The sequence below is a fragment of the Callithrix jacchus genome, chromosome 18 (assembly GCF_049354715.1).
Source record: "Callithrix jacchus isolate 240 chromosome 18, calJac240_pri, whole genome shotgun sequence".
Classification (NCBI taxonomy): domain Eukaryota; kingdom Metazoa; phylum Chordata; class Mammalia; order Primates; family Cebidae; genus Callithrix; species Callithrix jacchus.
In genome coordinates, this window is record NC_133519.1 from 53,121,522 (window position 1) to 53,148,688 (window position 27,167).

Here is a 27,167-nt window from a genome sequence, read left to right on the forward strand (position 1 = left end):
TTTACCCTACTTCAATCAATCAATCAACAATAACCTACACCCCCATACACACACAAATAAAACTGTTGCCTTAGTTTGTTTTCAGAATTTTCCATTTCATTCTACTTTCTCCAGACTGCCAAAGAGCTATGCTCTACATCTAGAGGAAAGAAAGGTTTTCGTTCAGAAAACAAGACCAACTTCTAAAATTTCCTAACATTTATTTTGAGCAAATCAACATAACAGTGGCCTATGGGGATACAAGAACTGTATGATTTTTTCAAACTTCAAAAGCCTTTAAATTTGTTTGCATTTTATTCTTCCTATTACTTAAATAGCATTAAATTACATTTGGGTATGTTGTAAACATTGTGAGTAAGCATAATAATTAGATTCTAGTTACCTCTTACAGGTTATGTGACTTGGAACAAGTTATATATTTCTGTACCTTGGGTGATTCATTTGTAAAATGGAAAAGATAACAGAATTTCTCAGAATTGGAATAAAGATTAAATAAAGTAATACATGTAACATGCCTAGAAAAATGTTTGACACATGCTAAGTAAGCACTTGGTAAATGTTCTCTGATGTTATGATAAATACTATATTCAATATTATCAGACATTTTCACTTTATAGTCTGCATTTTTACTGGAAATGGATGAAACAGCACATAAACTCCTTTGAGCCGAGAAAGGTAAGAAATAGAAACAAAACACTGAAAGCTTCCATCTATAATTTGCCAATGTAATCACCACATGGTGTGGCAGTGAGGGAAGTCATTACCATCACTCCTTAATGGAACCTGTGCAGCTTACTGATCACCCTATCTGATCCCTAGGGGACAGAGTAGTATTTCAGTTTTTGACAGACTTAAGATAGCAGGCTGTCCATTATTAAACTAGACATCTGGCCCCTGTTGTTAACAACTAGTTGTTTGTAATATGTGGACAATCTACACGTTTCCCCACAGGGAGTTAAATGAGGTTGAAATGTGTTAATCCTCTTTTATCCCTATTCACAAGATGATTTACAAGATGGGCTAAGTGTGCCCCTTGTAATAACAATTCATCATTATGATTCTGTGGAAGTCCAGTGCAAGAAAGCCAAGAACAAGCAGTTTGCTATTTCTTAGATTTACTGTTTCCTGGCTTTATATGCCAAGTCCATTTCTTACCCATAGTTACATACTGTGAAAATTGGAAGTAATACAACTCTGAATTCAAGGAATGCATACACAGAGGGATATGATTCTCACCCTTTAAAGCTGTGGGATAATTGCAGTAGTGCTGAGACTACTAAAGCACTGATTGGAAGAGAGAGAGGTACAGCTAAGACTCTAAAAAGGAAAGAGGTCAAAAAGTTGGAGATGTACTGCCAGCGATTGTCCCTACATATCAGCCACGCTTGACAATTGGGTTTGTTTGTTTTCCTTCACTGCTTCTATTTCTCAGAAAAGATGAAGACAAATACGTTCGATCCAAGACATAATCGTGGAGAGAAGTCTCACTGTCCTTGGTCTCCCTCTTTTGCTGATTATCTTCTACTTCACATCCAAAAGCATATTTTTTCCTATTTCTTTCAGGCAACTAAGGCTTTTCCGGTTCTGACCTCTTTATCTCCAAACTCCAAAGCCATCTCCACTTCCCAGTCAAGAGAGACAAATAAGTCTAATACCACTGGTGCACGAACTTATTTCATTTACATTAATGATTTACATAACCAAGTATGTGCAGTGGTTCCTCCTTACTTTGAAATTATACTACATCTAAGACCTTACATATGAGTCAGCTTGTTCTGGTTGTACCTAGTTATTAAGGAGTCAAGGTCAGAAATTTCTATTTCACTCCTCTACTTTTATATGACCAGTTACAGAGACTCTAATGTCATTTTATGGTGTTTTGTGGCCTCCATGGAGTGTACTTTTCTATTAATCTGCTGTAAGCATATACGTGATGATTCTTCTACATGAGAGACATGCAATGAAATATCCCAGTGGCTTAGGATCCACCAATACCCAGAGGCGGAGACAAGTTATGAGGCCAAATACACATAAACAAAGCTGCAAGCTGGAGAGATGGGGGTGGTTAGCTGCAAGGCATGAGAAGAAACCTCAGCTCCTAAGAGTGCAAAGTTTTTGTTTTTATTACATGAGGGTTTAATACAGAAAACTACAGTGACATTATATATACCAGAAAAGTTGTCACTATTAAATGATTGTTTTAGGCAATAAAAAACTAAAAATGCCGTTTGGTTGACAAAGTAAAACATGATTATAATAATGTGGTAAATTTCTTAGTTTCTAGGTTATGAAGCACAATAATTATTAGTAATACATGTATATTAGATATCAATACTTGATATGGATTACACCACATGTTTGACAGATTAACAGTGTTCTGTATTTTATTTAATACCAAGAGTAAAACAGGATCTATGCTCAATATTTATAACTTTTTTATTCATTACATTTGGTCATTTGCTGATACCTTTAAAACTTCTCATAACACCAGCACTTCCACTTTTTCATTTTGAGACAGTCTTGCTCTGTCGCCCATGCTAGAGTGCAGTGGCGCGATCTCAGCTCACTGCAACCTCCACCTCCCAGGTTCAAGCAATTCTCTTGCCTCAGTCTCCTGAGTAGCTGGGATTACCGGCGTGCCACCATGCCCGGTTAATTTTTGTATTTTTAGTAGAGATGGGGTTTCACCATGTTGGTCAAGCTGGTCTCGAACCCCTGACCTTGTGATCTGCCCACCTTGGCCTCCCAATGTGCTGGGATTACAGGCATCAGCCACAGTACCCAGCCCAGCACTTCTACTTCTAACAAAGTTTCTGGCTCTGCTTATCCATCTCTACCCTACAAAATACTCAAGATGAGAAGCGACTTAAAGTCCCTGACCTTCACTTGTATCCTACTATCTACAACCCCACCCAACCAATTTTGACTGTGTATCAAGGATGAAATTGTGTCAGTGCTCCAGGCGCACCCTTCTCTTCTATAAGTGCTTTTCTCCATAGCTATGGATGGCTTCAGTAACAAGATATATGTAAAATCTAGTTTGGTCTCTTGAACTCCAGATCCATACTTCCAAACTTTCCTCAGTTCCCTGAAAAATCCCTCGCTCTCTCCCAACACTGGCCTTTTAGGTAAGCTGCTCCTTAGCATGAAATATTATTTTCCCATTTAATCTATTAACATCTTCTCATCCTTAGACCTTGATCTCAGCACATTTCTTTGAAAATTTTCCCCAGACCACCATCTCATCTGCCATACTAGACCCATCTTCAATCATGCTCTCTCATAACATTACGAAATTCTCCTTTATAGCCTAGCACAACTGTAATTAAGTTTATGTATGTATTTTTAAATATAACATCTGTTTCCACTATGTAAAATCAGTCACATCTGAACTAGGTCTGTTTTGCTCACAGTTTTATCCCTAGTGCTTAGTGTGTTTCTTGATAATTAGTAGGTGTTTAATGCCTGTGAAAGAATGATGCAAATGCTATTAAGGGTTTCTACGGGCTATCATTTAAATTTTGAAAGGATAAAGACCAATATATCCACAATTGTCAGAAGTTTCTGCAGGGAAATGTTATTTAGCAAAAATAGAAATGGCTCTACTGATATAGTGATTATGTTAATCCGCTTATTATGATGGTGTTTTACCAATTTTAAAGCAATCATACCAATTCTCTGACCCTGTATATTAGCCTGGCTCATTTTTTTAAGATTTGCCACGTGAGATTACAAAACAATATAAAAGATAAATTGCCCCATACTGTATTTTTATTCGTAAACATTTTATCTAAAAGTCTTATTTCTTTGGTAATACGTCTGACATTCATATCCATCATAATCTCAAAAAGAAGTTCAGCAGATGACTAACTTCTGTTACTTAAATTACAACTAGATTGCTGATGATTAAGATCTATGTGAAAAGGATTTTCTTCTAAGACCCATTAAAAAAATCCCATATCCAATCAAGGATTGTCAAAGAGTAAAAAATAATTGTCTTTCTGGATCATTATTTATTGTTTTGATTGCTTTGGCAGAGAAAATTTTAATCCTTTTTTTTTAAACTCAAAAAAAAGGATTTGTTTAAAAGACATATTGATGAAGGATATTACCTAACATTAAATATTGCTCAGAAAAAGGGCAAGTTAACTTAATTTCAAATTATAAGTATGTAAAGCAATTGGTTAAGTTTCACTGTAAAAAATATTGCTTTATTTTCTAAAGATAACAGACAAGCACGGTGCATAATAAATAATATGACATTGGCAATACATAAATACTCTAATAAAAACAGATTAACTATCAATGACAAAAGGATTGATTGCTATGGTCTCGATGTTGATGTCCCCACAAAATTCACATATTGGAACATAATTCTGAATGTGATAGTATTCAGAAGTGGAGCCCCAGGGAAGTGATTAAGTCATTTGAAGAAGTACTCCTAATACATAACCAAATACAGAAAGTAGATATATGATAGCTGATAAATTGAATCAAACCTTAAAAATAAAGTATCCGTAATTCAAAAAGCCACATTTCAATTTTATTTATGAGCTGGCCAAAAGAAAAGAACTCTGTGTTTCATATAAAATACTGATGTCTGAATTCCTACCAATGATTGAAAAAGAGTAATTATTAAAGAATGCATTTTTCTCAGTATTTTAAGTACTACCCTGTATAGTTTCTAATTTTCTATTGCCTTCTTTATGGATGTTTATTTTAGTATAGTTGATATTGATAAGAAACACAGGATTGTCTAAACTCTTTCTAACAATAAACGCTTAAATCATTTTTGTAGATATTGTATCTGCATATTTAATTAGGCATTATGCATAGTTGATTCCGCTGATTAAATGGTAAAAATAAAGTTGCATTCCTTTTAATAGCACACGAAAACTTCAAATTGTCTTTACTAACCTGAACTTAAAACTTAGAATAAATATTTTATAATAAATGGCTGCTTTTCAAAATAATATATAATTCACTATGGGGTAAAAAATTGGTAATTAAAAAAATGTTTAATATGTCAATCCAAAACCCATTCTCACAACTGAATTTGATTATGTAAAGCAATATATTTTGCAATGTATATCTAAAATTACACATATTCCAAACGCTACTTAGATATTTTTCTATTTTCAAAAATACCTCTTAAACTGTTAATTGATTGACTTGTACTATGTCCAAATCATTTAACGTTTTAGCTACAATGCATTAGGTGACTTGCTTGAATCACTTCTAAAGGCCACCTGTAAAATAAAAACATAAATTGAAATTGCTGGATTTGAAAAAAGTCACCTAAGTACTGAAAACTAGAATGGTCTTAATTAAATAAATAACCTTCTCTTCTATGGCCACAACTGAGAATTTTCCATTAACAGTAATTGGAATTGTGACCATTTATTCACATTAAGTGCATTGTGTTCCAAAGTTTAAAATTACTAAATCATGATGAAAGAGGAGACAGTTTGTATAACTGTCTGACAACTTTTAAAACCTGTAATTTATCAGTCTTTAACTGCAGGAGAATACTCTAAGTCTTTATTGTTTTGTGAATCATAGAAATAGTAAAACAGAAAACAGGCTTGGAGCAGTGGCTCACACCTATAAACCCAGCACTTTGGGAGGCCAAGGCAGGAGAATGGCTTCATGCCAAGAGCTGAATATTGAACACTGAATACCTTGAGCCATTTCTAATACGTAACTTCAGCTACTTTATTTTCAAGCAAATGCTGAATATCCTTTCTACAAATGGTACAGAATCTTCTTGACAGTCTTAAAACAGAAATTCTATAAGGGCATTAACATAACATAAACAATACTGTCAATATTCTGGGGAGAATTAACCTCTTATCATATCTGTGACCACCTCCAGACCAAGCACTATTTCATATTCCTTTCTATATTTGTCCCAAAACCTAACATAATGGGCCTCTGAGACATAGCAAGCATTCAAATATTAGCTGAATGAATAAATGGCCATTAAAGGCATATCACACAAACCACTTGAATGAGATTTTTGGTTTTTACTCAGGATGCCAAACAAATAAGTGTGCATCATATATATAAAAGACATCTCTATGCATAAGCAATACTCTCATTTAGCAACTCTCAAATTTATTTCATGGCCTCAAGTAGTGTTATCCATGTGCTAAATTCTCTGCACTGCTGTGTCTAACCCTATTCCCAAATGTCCTACTCAGAAAAGGATATCAGAATGCAAATGAGAGAGAAGCAATTATCTAAGGATGGCATTAAAATAATATGCACATATATATTTAAAATAATATGCACATATATATATTCATTACATATAATATATATTATTCACATATTTGTAATATATGATGCATTACATAACAATATACAATTTTTAGCATACATTATATACAATATTGTACATATATTAAAAAAGCAATGCAGATCTGTTACATATACACTATTTACATGTGCATTATGCCAGTGTACGTGTATGTGTTTTTACCTATACAAAGGTGGTACAATATAAATTTTTATGACCTACTCATCCAAAGTTGGTTCACAGAAAATCTATGGTATGGAATACAAAATTCCTATGTCATAACAGGCCCATCAATACTATGTCTTTAACAACACCCATTTGAGCATCTATCATATGCTTCATTTATTTTCATATACCAGTCAACTATGACCTAAGATGGAGTTTGAAATGCTTAAAGTGAGGAGCAAGGTAGAAAGTGTTTACATTCCCACATTTGGAACACAATTCCCCCATAATTACAAGGATGTAACTCTCTAGATCCAGAAGAATCTTGATTCAGATTCTCCCAGAAGGTGGCTTTGAGATAGGACTGCAACAAGAACAGTTTATTTAGGAATTGATCACAAATAAAATACCAGTAGGGGAGGAGAGAGCCAGAAGCCAATAAAGCTTGCAGTATTAAGCCAGTTATCACTGTGAGCAAGTACAGCTCAGTCCCCTTGGACACCGTGTAGAACATGCTCCAGAATTATCCAAGCTAAGGAGCAAGGAAGCTAAAGTAGTGATTCAACAACTGCCTATTTACTCAGTGACACTCTAGCTTGTTCTCCAAGCAGGACTTGTGTGCTCCTGAGGTTGGTAGTGGGGAGGAAACCTCATGCAGGAGGTGTTCAAAGAAAGTTGCTTTGAGAATATGGGCAGAACACTAAATGTATCTGTTGTTGGAAATGATCTGCTTACTCCCACATGAAAGAGTGCTTCCTCCTCAACTCTATAGGAATTGAGTCCAAGAAGATAACTAGGTAGCATTAGATTGCTATTCAGGCTTAATTGCAAAGAGGAATTTGTCACCATATTCAAGACAAAGAAGACTTTACCTACTACATGTTAGCTTAGGATTTTAAAAATGGAAGAAAAAAAGGATTGTAAACAGCAAATCAGAAGTGAAGAAGGGAACTAATATTTAATGAGCACCTAAATCATGCTAGGTGTTGTAAATTATTCTTATAATTTCAAACAAATTAAGGTAAAAGAACTTAAAAATTTCTTGAGGGATTTGAACAACAATGAACTGGAGAGTCATCTTTACACAGATAAGATAGAATATCCAAGACAAGTATTTAATTTCCCAAAATTTCAGTTTCCTTGTGCCTAACATAATTACCTACTATTCAGAGTTTGGGGATTAAGATAACATATCTCATAGGTAAAAGCACTTGGCAGTACTTAGTTCCAACCAAAAGTTAGTTCTGTGCCTGCCCATCCTTCCTGCTGTCACAGTTTTATAAGGTAGATAGTATTATTCTCATTATAAAAAAAATAAGATTGCTAAATCTCATAATGGCTGAAGGACTTTCCCAAGGCTACTCAGCTACTGAAGGAAAACAGCCAAGGACTCAAGTGTGGGTTTCTGATTCCAAGGATCTTGCCTTCAAAGATTAACAACAAATGGAACCAAAACCAAAAATTAATTTTCTATGAAGCCACAAAATTAGCCAAATCTTTAAAAATGGTTGAATAATCGTTTTAAACGTTTAATAACTTATTTTGGTAGTAAAAGTGACCTGCTTTGTAAGTTAAAGTTGGGCTAGCATAAGCTTTTAATATAACATAAAATTTTAACAATTCTGCAAAACTTTTTTAATATAGCAGTGATTCATTTAGGCTTGTTCAACTAACCAAACTTCTTAAATACTAAAATATTTCTGCATCATACTTAGAAAAATGAGGGCAACCACATGAAAATTTACATCTTAGATATATTTTAAAACAAACAAACAAACAAACATTACCATCACTATAACCAACATATGTGCTTTATGTGTTTAATCCATCTCAGACTTTCTACAAAGAGGATATCTATTCTATACAATGATCCTGAGGTCCTGAACTAAATATATATTCAGTCACTGTGAACATCATCCTACATTTGATAAGCCATTTACACAAGCTAATACAGTTTATCTAAATGTCAATTCATATTACAAATTCACTTAAAAATTATTGTCTTTATCTTGTTTATCCAAACGCTTTACAAGAATACTGAGAAATTGGTACTAATTCTTTATATTTTTAGCCAATATGTGGTTTTGCCTAAATAAGAGGCTGAATCAAAATATCCTCTACAAAACATCCATTGCCTTTTAAATTACTAATATGAGACCGGACAAGATGTCCATAATTGGTGCTCAAAATAAAATCCTTAGTGTGTAGAGACAGGAGTTGGTATTGGGAGCTGTAAAGATGAGTAAAAGAAACAGTGTATTGGCCAGTGGTCATTGAGGAGGGGATTTTGGATTGGACCAATAACGGATCTTTTATATAATTAAATAGAACATCAATACCAAACTAAACTTCAAGGAAACATTTCAGTTGAGTGGAGAACCTACTTAGTATACACGTATTATTGTAAAACAAAGAAATGTGGCATGTGATATATGGGATGACTATTCCAGAAAACATTAAATGCACTGAAATACAAAATCCGCTTTTTAAACAATGAGACAGAAATAGACGGAGGAATTTCAGAAGTTTGTGCAAAGCAGTAATACTACAAATAAAACACATAAATGATATGTTGCTAACAATAAATATTCCACTTTTGAAACTTAGTTGTAATTTTGAGACATATATACTGTCTCAGTTAAAAATATCCTAGTTATGAAAAGGTTGTATCATGCTATACAAACACCATTATTCATAATGGTAAGAGTGACCTGTTCAAAGTGAGTATATTCTAATGCAATGGTTGCCATTCTCACTAACTACCTGTTACATATTTAAACCAGTGGTCTACCTAAAACACCAAATGTTTCAACAGCATAAAATTTCCAGAGGCAAGTAGACACCTGCTCAAGGCAACACAGACAAGTAGTAGGTAAATAGATGCAGGAGATTTTAAGTTTCTAATGCGCTTTTTCAAACAACTTGGATGCAATTTCGAGTTTGATTAACCACCCCTAAGGAAGAAACGCAAATTTTTTGGAACTGATAGTGCATACCATTTGCGTGTAGGTACCTCTGATACCAGCCGTACACACATCCTAGACAAGCACACATAGACAAAAGAATAAGCACCAAATGAGTGCAATAAATGCATTGCAAGCGTAAGAAAAGTGTAAAGAGAAAGAGTTCCTCATCTGTAGCAACAGTTCCATAGAGTCAAAATGGAGAGACAAATCAGAGTCCCTTTTCCTCCTCCCCCAGCCTTAGTCTCCCATTCTCCCTCCTTACCCCCTCGGCCCTCCCATTTCCGTCTTTTTTCAGCAGCACCGACAGGGCAAGCCGGAGCACACCACTCACCTGTCGTCGTTCTGCCATCCTTGGTCCCCTAGCAGCAAATCTCGAAACCTGTACCTGGGAGGCAGAGGGGGCACTTCGCTCTCCAAGTCAACCATCCTTTCTCAAAGAGGGGGAACATCAAACGACAAATGGAGGAGAGGAGGGAGAAAGAAAGAAAATACTGCGGAGCAGAGGGAGGGGACGAAGCAGACGCCGAGGCCGAGAGGGGCCGGGAGGGAGGGTCGGCCGCCGCCGGAAGCTAAGGCTGGAAAGGGGCCGGCTCCGCTCTCCGGAGGGTGTGAGGGGATGATGCAAACCCAACCCAGGAGCAAAAGTCTGGCTCTGACAGGAGTCAGCGCTGCCAAGGAACCGCCCCCAGGCTCGGCGCCGCCTCTGGTCCCCAGGACTAGGGGGAGGCGGTATAAAAAGTTACTTCGCCGAAGAAGACGCGCGGTGCCTCGAAAGAGGGGAGGGGTGGGAGCGAGCGCCGCTGGACGGTGAAGCACTTTCCTTAAGGGCGGGTGGCGGATCTTCCCCGGGGCGGCCGCGGCTGCAGCTCCCTCAGGCGGGCTCGCACCCGGCGCAGCCCAGGGCCGGCGGGACTCGGGGTAGGTGGGCTTCGGCCCCAGGCGCGGCCAACCCGGCGCTCCCCTCAGTCTCCCGGAGGAGCGGGAGCGGGAGGCGCAGCCAATGAGACGCCCCCTCATTAGCATAGCACGTGACGGCACGGGCGCCCTGGGGACAGCCAATGGGGGGAGCTGAGGAGCGGATTGCGGGGCTCCAGACCCTTCTCTAGGAGGAGGCCGGCGGGGCTTGGATGCCTCCAGCTCCCTCGCCTTCAGTCCAGGTGGGCGGGATGGAAAATGGCACGTTTCTGGAAGGGGAATCCCCGCTCTCAGCCCCAGGAAAACCCCATTTTTTCTCACATTCTGAAAGAAGGGAAGTGTTTCCCTGAACTCCGGGGAAAAAATGAAGGGCCACCTTAGGCCGCTGAAGAGAAGCGTTTAGATGACAGGGAAAGCACCGCGAAACGCGCTGAGGGCCACAGCAGTGAGCTGCTGCTGCTGCTGCTGTTGCGAGCAGCGTCGTGGGCTTCCAGGCGGGCTGGCCTCAGCCTTCGGTCCGCTCCTGTTAGCGGTTCACACCGAGGAAGAAGTGAGCCCGCAGATCAGGGTCTGTTTTTCAGTGGGAACCCTGCTTACGGGGACCCCACCACGCAGCGCGGGCGGGCTCACCATTCTTTCCTCCAAGAACTGCCTGCATCCGATCATGTACAGACCGAACACTGACCATCGGACAGCCTGGCGAGGACACACATGCAGCTTCTCCTGCCCTTACTCAAGAGCCTCTCGCTTGCGTGGAGGAACACGCTTATTCCTTGATCAATGGATACACTGCCGGAGACACTAATCCAAGAACATAGAGATTTGGAAATACCTGTTAGATACACACACTTCTTCATGGTGGGGGTCAAGGAAGACACTGAAAATGAACTAAGCCTTCTGTATTCATTTGCAGCCTACTTTAGGAAAGGGAAGAAATGTGAAGCAAGCAGAGAGAATACTATTAGTAGAGGCAAAGTGATTTTTCAGAATATTTGGCTTGTCCAGAAAATAGTGATTAATTTGGCATGATGAATCCTCCATAGAGGTCATGTAGCAGAGGGTTTATTAAAATCTAGAAATGAAGGAAGAAATCACCAAAACTTGTAACATCAAATAAGATGACTACTGAAACCTGAAAAATAGCAGTTGAAATAAAAGTCATATACCCTTGGTCTCTATGTTCAAAATCCTACTCATACTTCCAGAACCATCTCAAACGACATATCCTCCACTAGATTTCTTGGTTTTTACAGCTGCTTACAAAGCCTTCTTTCTTTGAACCCCTTTGTTTAAACCCTTCATAACCCATGTGAGTATTTTGCCTAGAATGTTTACTATAACCTATATGATTATCTGTGCATTTTTCTTACATCTCTACCCATCTCCCTGTGCCTTAGCTTCCTCTGGCACAGGACCTTCAAAATAGCCACATTTCAATAAACGTGTTCAGTTGTATTAAAAGCCATTAAACCTAGGAAATTAAGCATGGTTTTTTTCCATCCATCCTTGCACTCCAGTGGTACGTGTTTGTTTATGAAATCATAATTTAGCATCACTTGTGTAATCACTTTGCTAAATGAGAAAGTAGTATTACTATATTATTAGTTTGTACATATAGAGAGAGATCTGGTTTATATTTTAGCCCTTATCATCTCCTATTAAAATGGTTCTATTAATTTTATTTTTAATGTTCCAGGTTAAAATTTATATTTTTATAGTCTATCTTTATTATTTGGATGACTAGAAAATCTAAAATATTTTCATATCATTAACAGACTAAAAATCAAGACACTAAAAAAAGAAAAAAATAGCAATTAATTATTAGACTCCTGGGATGCTAGAAGTTAGAGTGTAAAGCAACATTTTACTTAAAGCTATGTACCTCTATTTTACACTTTTGTGAAAATCTTAGTTATTTGGCTTCCAAATACTTAGATAACAGTTTAGAAGAGAACAAATAGTATATTAAAAACAAATAAGAAAAAACCTTCTGAGCTAATAGTGTCACAGCATAGCTTTTAAGGATACAAATGGTACAAAGTGATGTGCTCAGCCCTGCCAGTTGGAAACTACTGCAGAGACAATACTTTGATTCTCTGGTGTTCCTTGAAATTGTCCAAGTGAATTTTTTTTATTACAAACTTAAGAAAATTAGAAGAATAATGTAATATAAGGAATGCTATTGATATGGTTTGGCCCTGTGTCACCACCCAAATCTCATTCTGAATTGTACTACCATAATTCCCACATGTTGTAGGACGGACTTGGTGGGAGATCATTTGAATCACGGCAGTGGTTCCCCATAGTGTTCTCATGGTAGTGAATAAGTTTCATGAGATCTGATGGTTTTATCAACGGTTTCCACTTTTGCATCCTCCTCATTTTCTCTTGCTGCTGCCATGTAAAAAGTGCCTTTAGCCTCTCATGATTCTGAGACTCCCCAACCATGTGGAACTGTAAGTCCAATTAAACCTCTTTTTCTTCTCAGTCTCAGGCATATCTTTACCAGCAGTGTGAAAATGGACTAATACAGTAAATTGATACCAGTAGAATGGGGCATTGCTGAAAAGATACCCAAAAATATGGAAACAATTTTGGAACTGGGTATCAGGCAAAGGTTGGAACAGTTTGGAGGGCTCAGAAAAAGACAGGAAAAATGTGGGAAAGTTTGGAATCTTCTAGAGACCTGTTGAATGGCTTTGACAAAAACGCTGACAGTGATATGAACAACAAAGTCCAGGCTGAAGTGGAGATGAGGAACATACTGGGAACTGGAGTAAAGGTGACTCTTGTTATGTTTCGGGTATCTAGTAGAAGAAATTTCTAAGTAGCAAAGCATTCAAAAGTTGACTTGTGTGCCGTTAAAGGCATTCCATTTTAAAAGGGAAACAGAGCATAAAAGTTTAGAAAATGTACGGCCTGATGATGCAGTAGAAAAGAAAAACCCATTTTTTGAGAATATCAAGCTGGCTGCAGAAATTTGTATAAGTAACAAGCAGTCAAATGTAGTCCTCAAAACAGAGAGGAAAATGTCTCTAGGACATTCATAGGTCTTCATGGCAGCCCCGCCCACCACAGACCTGGAAGCCTAGGAGGGAAAAATAGTCTCATGGGCCAGGCCCAGGGTCTCATGCTGTGGTGCCTTATGTCCCAGGGACTTGGTGGTGCCTTGTGTCTCAGCTGCTCCAGCCATTGCCAAAAGGTATAGCTCAGCCCATGATTTCAGAGAGTACAAGCTCTAAACCTTGGCAGCTTCCATGTGGTATTGACCCTGTGGGTGCACAAAGGTCAAGAATTGAGGTTTGGGAACCTCCACCTAGATTTCAGAAGATGTATGGAAATGCCTGGATGCCCAGGCAAAAGTTTGCTGCAGGAGCAGGGCTCTAATGAGGAACCTCTGCTAGGGCAGTGTGGAAGGGAAATGTGGGGGCAGAGCCCCCACACAGAGTCTATGCTGGGGTATTACCTAATGGAGCCATGAGAAGAGGGCCACCATCCTCTGGACCCCACCATCCTCTGGACCCCAGAATGGTAGATATACTGACAGCTCACACTGTGCACCTGGAAAAGCCACAGACACTCAATGTCAATCGATGAAAGTGGCCAAGATGAGAGCTATACCCTACAGAGCCACAGTGGCGGAGCTGCCCAAGACTATGGAAACCTATGCCTTGCATCAGTGTTACCTGCATGTGAGACATGGAGTCAAGGGAGATCATTTTGAAGCGTTAGAATTTGACTGCCCTGCTGGATTTCAGACTTGCATGGGCCCTGTAACTCCTTTGTTTTGGCCAATTTATGCCACCTGGAATGGGTGTATCTACCCAGTACCTGTACATTGTATCTAGGAAGTAGCTAGCTTGCTTTTGATTTTACAGGCTCATAGGTGGATGGGACTTGCCTTGTCTGGGATAACACTGTAAACTTTTGGGTCAATGCTGAAATGAGTTAAGACTTTGGGGACTGTTGGGAAGGCATGATTGGTTTTGAAATCTGAGGCCATAAGATTTGCAGGGGCCAAGGGTAGAATGATATGGTTTGGCTCTGTTTCCCCACCCAAATCTCATCTTGAATTGTAATCCCATAATTCCCATGTATTGTGGGAGGGACCAAGCAAGAGATAATTTAAATCATGGGGGCAGTATACCCCATACTGTTCTCATGGTATCGAATAAGTCTCACAAGATCTCATGATTTTATCGTGGGTTTCCGCTTTTGCGTTCCCTCATTTTCTCTTGCCACTGCTATGTAAGTGCCATGTAAGTGCCTTTCACCTCCTGCCATGATTCTAAGGCCTCTGCAGCCATGTGGAAAGGTAAGTCCAATTAAACCTCTTTTTTCCCCAAGGTATGTCTTTATCAGCAGCATGAAAACAAACTAATACAACTATCTTGGCATTTTAAAAAATAGAGCAATATTTGAGCATCGAAACACATTTATAATTGGAAGATCATTTTGCTCCTTTTATTTTTTTCAGTCTTCTGTAGGTGGACTTTTTCTTTTTTGTCATTAGTTTTGACTTCTGGTTCTCCCATCTGTCTTTCTACTCTTTCGTTCTTTTTTTTTTTTTCTTGTCATGTCATGTCATTTCCTGTTGTTAAAATATATTTTCCTCTTTTACTCTTTTTACCTTTTTTCCTTTTTTTCACTGTGCCCTTTTAATTGCCTACTTCATAAATATTTTACTTTCTCTGTGTCTAAACATTTTTATTCTACTATGACATGAGATTTGATTTTTGAAAACAATTTCAAACTTGGTTCTGAACATTGCAATTTTGTATCTTACTCACTGGTGTTCTCAAATCCTCTAATCAATATCTAGTGTAAGTTAGAGCAGTGGAAGAGATTGCCCCACACCAGTGAAAACAACTTTCCAAAATATTTTGAATGATTATGCCAATGGGGTAGAGTAAGTGTCAAAAATGAAGATTGAGGAGAATGGCTTACTGGTTTTAGAAATTTTATTTTTTTTATTGTCTAGAAAACACATGATATCTTCTCATTTCTCCTTCTTTTTTAATTAAAAAACGTTCATTTTTTTAAAATCTCTGGTTTCCAGTACACTGATTAATAATACTGATGTTTTAACATAAAAAGAAAAGATTCATTCCCAAGGATGAAGAATGATTTAATTAACCATTTTAACACCATACTGATAATTAAGTTGTGAATAATGAGCATAGTTGCATTCATAGAATATGATGGGGATTTTTACCCAAAACTCAAAATGTGTGTATATCACATATGTCAATTTTATCATAAAATTCCTCAAGTTGTCAATGATTACGTCTACATAGCCCTGTAACTACTATTTGAAAATGAAATTTAAAAAGATAAAAAATACTTCCTATATATTAGGCTACCCACTTATAGATACTGTATCTCTGTAGGCAGAAGAGATGATAATCTACATCCCTTCAGATAACATCATTAAGCAACATAATACCTCTATGAAGATGGATGTGTGTTCTACTATGTGTTTCTTTTTGTTGATTTATTTGTTGTGTTTTTGCTTTTGCTTTGCCAAGTCTGTTTTATACCAATCTACTGTTTTTTATCAATAAAAATGTATTAAGTGGTTACCATGAATTGAACTTCTTGTAGTCTAATGATTGAGGGTAAGTGCTGAAAAGACAGAGAATCCAGCAATTACACTAGAATGTGAAAAGCCTCAATAGTGATTAGTACAGGCTGCTGTGCTGCTAATGAGCACATACAGACACATGATTCTAGTTTTGGAAAATCAGGGGAGGCTTTCTGTAGAGGCTGACATCTATATTGAAGAATGAAAAATAACTGAGTGAGTAAGGCGGAGGCAAAAGTAACAGCGAGTAAAGTGTACAGGCCCAAGTGATAGCAATAAGAAAGCATGGGTGAATCCAGCAGATGCAAAAGTATCACAGACTTTGAGCTGGGGCATGGGTTTGGGTGAGGAGGAGTCAGAGAGGGAGGGAGAAAAAATAGCAAGATTGGCACTTTCATTTATTAAGGACCATATCTGAAGAGCCTTGTAAACTATACCAACAAGGCTGAGTTTTATTTTGAAGACAATAATGACTATCTTGAGGATTTTAAGCAGGTAAGTAACAAAGCCCAATTCATGCTTTGGAAAGCTCACTGTAGGAGCAGTGTCGATAACTGATTGGTGGGGAGGATAAGAATGTAGGAAAGGAGACCACTTATGAGCTATATGGTATGGCAATCGTCTGAAATGAGGCAGTGGTGACAATGCAGATGAAAGCAAAGGACAGATTTATAGGAATTTAAAATCCCAGAATTGATGGGATGGTAATGGAGAGATTGAAAGTTAATGGAGAGTGAAGAATCAGTGATACTTCCTAGGTTCCTAGGATGAGTAAGTAGGTGGAGGGTATTACTGTTGGATGAGAGGGGAATACAGAAGTAGATCTGAGTGAGAAAATGACCTTGCTTTGAACCATTTGCAAAAGGTCAAATGGAGAATTCTAGAAGTTTTGAATATGTGGGTCTGAATATTTAGAGCAAATACTTTTCCAGAGATACAAAAGTGGAAAGGATCAACTTGTAGGTGGCTGTTGAAATTGAGGAAGGATAAATGCACCTGGTTCTTACACTATGAAACAAGAGGAGGGTAGAGACTGAGCCCAAAGACCACTAGGGAGAAGGATGAATAAAGAGGTGGGAGCAAAATCGACGGGAATTCAACTTCTACCACCAGAGCAGAGAGACACGTGTTTCTCTATTTTCTTGATTAGTTTTATTCTGTGACCCTTGATTCAAGCTAAAATAGATTCTATCTACAGAAATAAAAATGTAACAAAACCTGTCCTATATTCTAAGCATGTCCAGCTACATGAGCAGAATCATTTTTATTTCAGCAATACTGAAAAGAGGAAGGAGTAGAGAAAAAATGAAAAAGGTAGAATATCACATTTGATTCACAAATTTCACCTGATTAGCACAGGTAAATAATGCAAAGGAAAGCCATTTGGAGGCTTATGTATGAAGATATTCCAATACATAATATAATTTATCTAACATTTCTAGTATTATTTTTGTCGACCATTCTATAAACACAAATTGTGACCAAGGTGAAATGTGTATGCAGACCTTATGATGAAAATGTGTCACAAGACAGTTAATGTTTCATTCTATTCATAGTAATATCCTCTGTGATCTTCCTGACATTTCTTTCCCTCTTCTCATATATCTCTCTAAAGGTACATGCTATTCAACACTACTCTTAATGATAACACATATAACTTCATTTATCTACTTTTAAATCTCCCTCATATTCACTGAATTTTGATGGGAGGGAGAGCATAGAACAAAGAGGGAATTATTTAGTGGCAAATGTGATTCAGTAACATTGAAGTATGTACTCCTACAACAATCAAGAAATCACATCCACATTATTGTTCTACCTACAAAACTTTTTATCTGTGTGAAAAAAATCTTCATCAGGTTTGGAAAACTGTACTTGGTTTTTTTTTTCCAATATTGAATCTTCCCATATTTATGTTACTAGTGTCCCAAATACTGCCATGGATAGATTAAAGAGTGCACCTCTCTTCATGACCATCCTTCCAGCTTAACCATTTGCATATCTGAACCTGCATAAAAATAACTACTACAATATTTGAAAATTAGTGGATGATCCATAACTGTCTAATGAATAAATAACTTCCATTACTTATTTATATCTGTACAATCTTATAATCTAGAGGTTATAAGTAATGCAATGTAAATGCTATAGAAATTGTTTGCATATACTCTAGGTATTTAAGTAATCTAGAAATTATTTAAGTGCATAGAAGATTGTGCATAGTTCATAAGCAGATACTATGCTATTTTATATAAGATGCTTGAAAATCCACAAATTTTGGATTTGAAATTGGAGGGTCGGAGACTATCTCTAGGTAGTGTCAGAATTGAGTTGAATGTTGCTATCTGTGTGGCCTCCTAAAACCAATTCCCGGTAGATACCAAGAAAATGTAAATGAACTAAGTCAGACCTTTGTTACTATCAAAGGTTGAAAACATAACATTGCTAATAATATTGAGAAAACAATTAGTAGCTACAGTGTGAATAACTATTGTTTGCCAGGTAATATTATAGGAGCTTTACAACAACTCTGAAAAAAATAAATAGCATTATCCTAATTTGAAAGATAAGAAAATTTAAGCTCAGAAAATATCAGCCAGTTAGAAGATGCTAAGCCAAGATTTAAATAACTTTCTGACTCCAAAGTCCATGTTCTTCCCACTATACCGAGGAAAGAAGGTTTTTATTTAATAACTAGTAGATGTTGGTATTTACCAATTGGTAATATAAATTACATGATAAAATTGTAAAAGTGCTTCTTCACTATCCTACTCATCTCTTTAGCTCTAGCCTCAATTACCCTCATTCATATCGTGAAATATAAGAAATATATAAGTGGTCTTAGTCTCTGGTTCCTGGCATATAGCTCCTAAAAATCTTGAAATGTCTGAAATAATCAGAGTGCCCTTTACATGCTAATGATTGGTGGCCAGGGCCCTTAGATTAGTTTCAGGATGAGGGCTGATCACCAGAAAGATCAAGTCAGGATTTAGTGAATTGAAACTTTTATCCCCATCCCTAACCTCCAGGGAGAGGAGCAAGAATGAGTTGTTACTAACCAAAAAAGACAAAGTAAGTCACTTAGTGAATATTTTAGTATAATTAATATGAAAATCAAATTTTCCTGATTATTATGCAATGCTCCTTAGCTACAAGCTAACAGTACTTTCGTTGCAAATGCTATGATAGTACAGACAACACATGACAACATATCAAAGCAAAAGATGTTGCCTATTGGCGGGAGATTAGGAAACTCATACTTTTTCATACAGAAGAGTATTACATCCATCGAGAGTGTCGGTGCGCTATATATAAACATAAACATAAGTTATTTAATATTTATATATTTTCTTGTCCCACAAAGATATGTTGTAAAAATTAATGATACGCCATCATATACCAAGTTTATATTCTTATTTATTTTAGGTAACTCACCACTTCCAGGTGTTAAGCGGTAGCCCTGTTTCCATTAACACCTTGATTTGTACAGTTTGAGTGTACAAATAATTAAATATGTGAGTGTTTACTGTAAACTTTTTATTGTATGAAAATAAGAATGAAACAGAAAACACAAATAGTGATGCTATTGTCAAGACTGAATACATAGACTTACAGATTGAGAAAAGGGAGGAAGTCAGTAGCTATGGCCATAAGCAGCAACCACTTACCTCATTTGAATATTCTGTGTTCAGTGCTCAAGAAAAGAACAAAATTATAGAACAGGAGATGCTATAGATGTATAATTGAATAGGCTGATATCCAAAAGATTATACATTATTAGTGATTTTACATCTTTTTAACTGAGATTGGACTAGTTTATTCAACATGCATGTCTATTATTTGAGAGTAGTGAGCCATCATGCATCTCTTTCTCGATGTAAATGCTACCTTTGTACCCTCAGATCACTCCAGCCTAAAGAATACAAAAATTGTATCTTATCTTTTACACATACAAACACACCCACACATAAAGTCTTAGAAAAGTTTCTTCAGCAGTTCCATCATTTAGGCTGTGAATTCCAGAACTGGCATAGCTTACTTAGTCTAAAGCCTACCCCTAACCCTTTACCTTCCTCCATATCTGGGCTCATTGCCTCCCCTGTCCCCTCTTCCTCACTGCCTCACTTTAATCAGCTACCTGGGAAACAATATTGTTTGGCAGTATACAACTTATGAATGTGGACTACTTGGACTTAAATCCTGAAACACATTTACTAGCTGCTTGATCTTGGACAATTTACTCACTGTGCTTCATTTTCCCCATCTACAAAATGTAGTAGAGTGCTTATTTGGGGGAATCAAGTACATATAAATAATTTAGAATGGTGCTAACCACATAGTCTGCTATTGTCATTATATGTGTTTTTCCAAATATAGGTATACACATTTTTAGAATTCTTTTTCTTAATATAAACTCATCTTCAGTGTTTAGCAACTAATGGATTAATTATGCTTTTCAAATTTTACTCCACAGGTTGAACAGTTTTGATTGTGCCCAAAGAGATAAACTAAAGTACGTACCCACAGAGCAACTGAAACAACATAAGTGTACTAAAGTTAAAAAGAAAAAATCTGGCTGTTCAGTGATTTTTCTGGACTCCCCTGGAAATAATAAATATGGATAATCAAAAAACCTTAAATATTCTGTAGTTAGAAGCCAGAGCATACAGGCATTTAAAATTAAAACAAGCATCTTGAATTACATTCACATGCATAGCAAAAAAATATATGCACCATATTGAGTTCAGATGCAACAAGCTGAACATGTGCTACAGAGCTAAATGAGTAATGCAATTTTTACACCGGGTCCACGCAAGCTTTGCGGTTGCAAAAAATAAGGATATGACAAAAAAGCAATCTGGAAATGTCACAACCAAATCAATAATTAAGAGAAAAGTTCACTACCTCCCACTCAAATATCAATACAAAGTATATTAAAATACTGATTAAAATGCAGAAAGACAAGATATGATATTTAAGAACATTCGGACTACTAACATTTCCGACAAGACATTCACCCAGATTAAGAAGCAGAAATAAAAAACGACTCTAATTTGCGCTGTGCACTTTCTATTTCCACTCTTTTTGCCTGCAAGCCCGTGAGCTCACTGTACTCAAGCTTTGGGAAAATCACCAGGCTGCACAGTGTGGTACAGAATTACTGAATGCCATTAGGTGTTAATGACATGACAGCCAAAAGTGAGTTTTCAACTAATTTCCTGAATTAGGCATAGATTGTTTTTCTAGGAGTTGACTACCAGATTCTCTAAGACCATTATTTTTTTATCTGTTTTATTCGGGCAACTCTTCAAAAATATTTTATTTATAGTTTAATTGAACTATAACATGAGTCAAATGAGGCTAAGATTGCGAATACAAGAAATCAAAGTGTGTTGGTTTTAAATTTCCCATCAATTTTTTTCCCATAAATAAATAAAAAGCAGGAGTTGCAATTCTCGCATCTGATAAAATAGATTTTAAAGCAACAAAGATATAGTGGTAAAAGGATCAATGCAACAGTAAGAGCTAACGATCCTAACACCCAGATATATAGAGACTTAGACTCAATGAGACAGAAAATTAATAAGGATATCCAGGACTCGAACTCAGATCCGGAACAAGTAAACTTAATAAATATTTATAGAGCTCTCCACTTTAAATACACAAAATATACATTCTTGTCAATACCACATCACACCTACTCATAGGTTTAAATGAAATATTGATTGGCCATTATTAATACCCATTTTTTAGAATAAAGCAACATTTCCGTTCTCTCTCCCTCTTTTTCTTCCTCTTTCTTCCTCTCCTTCACTCCTTTTTTTCCTTTCCTTCTCAATTTAAAAAATAAATAAATAAATAAATAAAAATACATTTTAAGATTGGGCAATAAGTGAGACCCCCTCTGCACTAAAAATAAAAAAAAAATTTAGCCAGGCAAGGTGGTAAAAAAATAAAATAAAATAAAAAATAAAAAGCAAAGCACCATGTAAACATTAGTAAGTCAACACTTCCACACCCATTGCTTATTTACCAATGGTAAAGACTAGTAAACATCTTCAGGATGCATTGTGGCTATGCTTTTAATCCTTTTTTATAGCAAAAGCAGCCTAGACACAAGCAATACATACAGTTAAAAATACACCATGTATGAGTATCTGACCAATTGTGTGGCAGTAAAGTGGTTTAAAGACCTCTTAAGACCTTCAAATAGAAACAAAGAATTTTAAATTTTAAAGAAATATCACTCAGCACAGCCATATTAGAGATATGCAGAATTAGCTTTCTGGAAAAAAGTATAATTAAGACTGAAAAAAAAATTTTTTTTCTCAATTTCCTTCATTGCTAAAACTCTTGCTAAGGATAAGTTCCTAATAAAACCAACACAGGTGAAGGGCAGATTCCAAGTGCCTAGGTGAAGCTCAATCATGATTAGAGAGAGTAATCTAGAAGCCAGGTTATTCATGCTGCAGTCATGTGTGAACTAATGAGCAGCAATTAGTCAAATAGGGAGAAAATATAAATGCCCAAATCATAACCCAAAAGGAAAAAAAGATCTTTTTGTTTAGTAAAGAGAGTGCAGAAACTGAACTGTGAAAGAAGAGCCAAGTTAAGAAGTCAAGTCAAACGTGAAGTGGAGATGCTCAATATAAGGGGAAGATACTATCGGTTAGACGGAGCGAGAGGAGTCATAAGAATAAGGACGTCAAAGAACATCCAGGTCAATATGACTTATCCAAATTAGTAGATTGTATATTCTCACACAAGGAGGTTTTGACACTATTCATGAGGGACAAGGAGCAAAATGTCCCAGTATATCACTTAGGATGTTTTGAATTATAAGTAGCAGATATATGATCTACAATGTCATTTTAAAAATTAAATAAATTTATGGTCTCACATATGGGAAAATTCAAACATAGGTCAGCTTTAGCAAAGGCTTTATCTAGTGACCTATGCATGCCACAAAGGACTTAGTTCCTCTGCATGCAATTGCCATTCCTTCTACATCCCTCCCTGTGATTTCAAGATAGCTGCCAGAAGCTCGAAAGGCTAGTTTATTCACTTCCAGCAGAAATAAGAGAATATCTTTAAACCTAGGATTCCCAACAAAACCTAAAGCTACCAGAACAGATCCCCCAGGGCTTTGGTTTTCCAATCTGCAACTAAAGAATAAAGAAAGCTGAACAGTCTAGTCTGTATAGCTCGTTCTTTGTCCAGTTCTTTTCAGGACAAAACAAAATAGAATAGACTTCAGAATCTCTGCATATACTGTACTCAAAATAGAAATGTAAAGCCTACTCTGAGATCATATTGCAATAAGGATATTATATTTGTCCCAATTAATTATATTGGACTTACTAATAAATTTTGGCCTACCAACATCTTGTTCCTGTATATAAAAGTCCTGGGTTTTTAATTAGGTCATGGTGGCATTCTACCACCCCTTTCTATATACTTGCATGGGCATACAATATAAGGTGGTTCAACGAGTATGAGCAATGGTGAAGAGGAATCTTTCATGTACAGATATCAGGAGAGAAAAATTCTTGTTCTGCTAGGTTTCTAACTAAGGGCTATGTCTGTCCATATTGTGAATGGTCTGAAAATACCTAACACTTTGCAGTGACACAAGATTTATTTTTAAGCTTCTGGATCTGGCTATGACTAAAGCAAGCACCACTCCTAGAGCACCCAGTCATAGGAATCAATAAGTTATCGTTTTGCTTAAGAAAACAGAATTTCTATCACTATCACCTGAAAAATTTCTTAGTAAAATACATCAATATCCTCAATAGTGCTATGAATAATTATCAGTCATCATTGGCAAACAATGCCAGAATCTTTTCCTAGTAAAACTAGGTAGTAAAATAACTTTACAATTTTTCTCAACAAATTTTATTGCTTTTTGGATGCTAATTTTCAAATCATGGCACAGACTAACATTCCATGTTCAGGTCCCAAATTTTGTTCTGCAGTAATTACACACCCACCACAAAGCATCAGTCCATCTGATCTCATAGAAAAAAATTTCACAATAATCGTAGGCTTTCAAACATATGCAATTAAAAATATTTTACTCAGGATGAGTGCAGTGGCTCACACCTATAACCCCAGCATTCTGGGAGGCCAAAGTGGGTGGATCACCTGAGGTCAGGAGTTTGAGACCATGCTGGCCAACATGGTGAAACCCCATCTCTACCAGAAATACAAAAATTAGCCAGGTGTGGTGGTGCACGCCTGTAATCTCAGCTACTCAGGAGCTGAGGCAGGAGAATGGCTTGAACCCAGGAGGCAGAGGTTGCAGTGAGCTTAGATGACACCACTGCACTCCAACCTGAGCAACGGAGTGAGACTCTGTCTTGAACAAATAAAAAAAAATTACCCAATGTTTTACCTAATTTAAACATATTATTCATATATCTTTTTAAATTGCATGAATTGAGCATTCTTCACTTTTGCAATTTTATTCATCTCTTTCTGTATTGCCAACTGAAACAACCACCACGTATAAAAAACTAGGTACTGCTGTGTCATAAATGGGACCAGGATACAACCACATTTTAAATCACGAAGTCCAAATAAAAAAAAAAATTATTGAGACCAAAATAGGAAAAAGTGTCAGAGGTAAGTGCAAACTCTTAGAGATATTTTAAATAGTGCAGAGGTTTTTCAAAACAGATGGCACAGCTCCAAAAGGATTCAAGGTACCTTGCATGTAAGATATGAATAGTATCCAGTGTTACAAAGCAAGATTGAGGAGTGTAGAAAGGCTGAATAAGAAGACACACAGATATGCCATCTTTTCAGAAATCAGTCAAGATGAGAGTACATACACCACAATCACCTTGTTGATAGCTAATCAAAGCCAGCTGAAAATAAATTAATAGATTCTAAAAATGTCACAGACACCTGGATAGGGCTTTACTGTGAAAATGAAAACTCCAAAGATTTTCTGCTCAGCAGACATAAGAAAGGCAAATAAGAGTGAAGACTATTGGCCGGGCGCGGTAGCTCAAGCCTGTAATGCCAGCACTTTGGGAGGCTGAGGCTGGTGGATCACGAGGTCAAGAGATCGAGACCAATCCTGGTCAACATGGTGAAACCCCATCTCTACTAAAAATACAAAAAATTAGCTGGGCACGGTGGTGCGTGCCAGTAATCCCAGCTACTCAGGAGGCTGAGGCAGGAGAATTGCCTGAACCCAGGAGGCGGAGGTTGCAGTGAGCCGAGATTGCGCCATTGCATTCCAACCTGGGTAACAAGAGCGAAACTCCGTCTCAAAAAAAAAATGACTATTACCAAGGAGATGACAAAACAAAGATGACGAGGATATGTCCTCAGTGTTCACTGCTTTAGCTTACATCTCTCACCCTTAATTTTATTTCAGCAGATATGTACAATCTATTCAAAATTGGTAAGAATCAGAAAAAACAAGTATGGATGACATACTCATAGATTAAAAATTAAATAAGAAAGAGCAATATAAGAGGAAAAAGAGAGTTAAAAATACCACTAGAACAATTACCAACAATCAAAATACAGTTTCTAATAAAATCTTCTTGAGTTCAAAAGACTTAAAGAAAAAATAGACCAATTGTAAGACCAAAAATAAAAAATAAGTTCACAGAGATAAGAAAAAGATAAAAGAGAGAAACAAAATAAATACAGAAATAAAAAGCAATATTAGTAGCATTGTATACATACACACACACATAGCCTACCCCCCCGACAGACACACACGCACACACACTTATCCCTGTTCTGTATTATAGGACAAGTAAGAAAGACTTGAGAGAATCAACGTGGAATTCTTTAAAATGCTAAATGAAATTGATTAAAGATTTAATTATAGATATAAAAGACAAAAAAATACAATGTATGCATAATCGCTATTACTGAGTTTGAGAACAAAACCAATTACATAATCAATATACAGAATAGAAAATATATTTTAAAAATTCAAAGATTTGCTTTAAGTATATTTTCTGAAAAAAGAGAATCCTGTATTTATAGGTTAAGAAAGCATATTGTATTCTAAGAAAAAAATCTAGAACGCTAAAACAAAGAAAAATACTGAAGGAGCTGAATTCATAGACAAATTATTAACAACGATAAAAGAGTGCATGAAGGCCAAGTGCCGTGGCTCATGCCTGTAATCCCAGCACTTTGGGAGGCTCAGGAGGGTGGATCACGAGGTCAAGAGATGGATACCATCCTAGCCAACATGGTGAAACCCCGTCTCTACTAAAAATACAAAAATTAGCTGGGTATGGTGGCACACACCTGTAGTCCCAGCTACTCGGGAGGCTGAGGCAGGAGAATTACTTGAACCCGGGAGGCGGAGGCTGCAGTGAGCCGAGGTCGCGCCGCTGCCCTCCAGCCTAGCACCTGGCGATAGAGCAAGACTCTGTCTCAAAAAACAAGACACACGCACAAAGGGACGTATCCTATTATTGTTGGGATAGAAAGAAGTTGGAGCAATTAAAGCAACTGTCGCTGACAGGATAGACAAATCATCTGTGACTGGTGTACATTATGAAAACTATGCAACAATATATATACAAACATGGATAGATATTTAAAACATAATGCAGAATAAAAATTTAAGAATTAGTATAAGATGTGTAAAAAAAATAATTTATATGAAAAAGTGAAACGTATTCTGGAAGAACATGCACACAAATGTTTATGCATCAAATATTTTAATGTGTTTGGCAACTGGTAGCAGGAAAGAAAAATCAAAGAGGGAGTGGCAATAAGAGAGGATATGAAAATAAAATAAAGCAACTGAGGTACTTTTGAACTGAAGAGTATGATTATCTCAACTCACTGCTTCTGGAACTACATTAATTAAAAATTAGTAATAAATTTAAAATAATGATTAAAAGCAAAAACCAATGAATTTGAGTGTCAAAGATAAAGAATTCCACAAAGATAACATTCTATTTCTCAATGGAATGTTAGGTTCATGTTCCAGCAAGTCCTAATACATATGTTATAAGCAATTATTTGCATGAGTAAATGTTAAATAACAAATAAAGGGAAAATAAAAACAAAAATCCTGTATATTTTTGTATACAAACATAGAAGAAAAGCTGTAGAAGACTATGTAACTGTTAAATAAGTGCTATGGACTGAATGATTGTGTCCTTCAAAATTCATGCTGAAAGCCTACCCTGCAATGGAATGACACTAGTACATGGCGCCTTTGGGAGGTAATTAGGTCATGGGC

General features: G+C 36.8%; 1 protein-coding gene across 20 annotated transcripts in view; it reads right to left on the bottom strand.

The window, feature by feature from the left end:
• The window catches only part of KCNT2 (potassium sodium-activated channel subfamily T member 2), a 430,036-nt gene that overhangs the window by 370,240 nt on the left and 32,629 nt on the right, over positions 1 to 27,167 (bottom strand). For 14 of the 20 annotated variants that reach the window (XM_078355174.1, XM_035279079.3, XM_035279086.3 and 11 more), the window contains exon 1: positions 9,764 to 10,404. The exons of the other annotated variants lie outside the window; for them this stretch is intronic. In XM_078355174.1, the coding sequence (XP_078211300.1) occupies positions 9,764 to 9,858 (95 nt within the window). In that variant the 5' untranslated portion in view covers positions 9,859 to 10,404. Of the gene's footprint in view, positions 1 to 9,763; positions 10,405 to 27,167 lie in introns of those variants that run through there. 20 annotated transcript variants of the gene reach the window in all.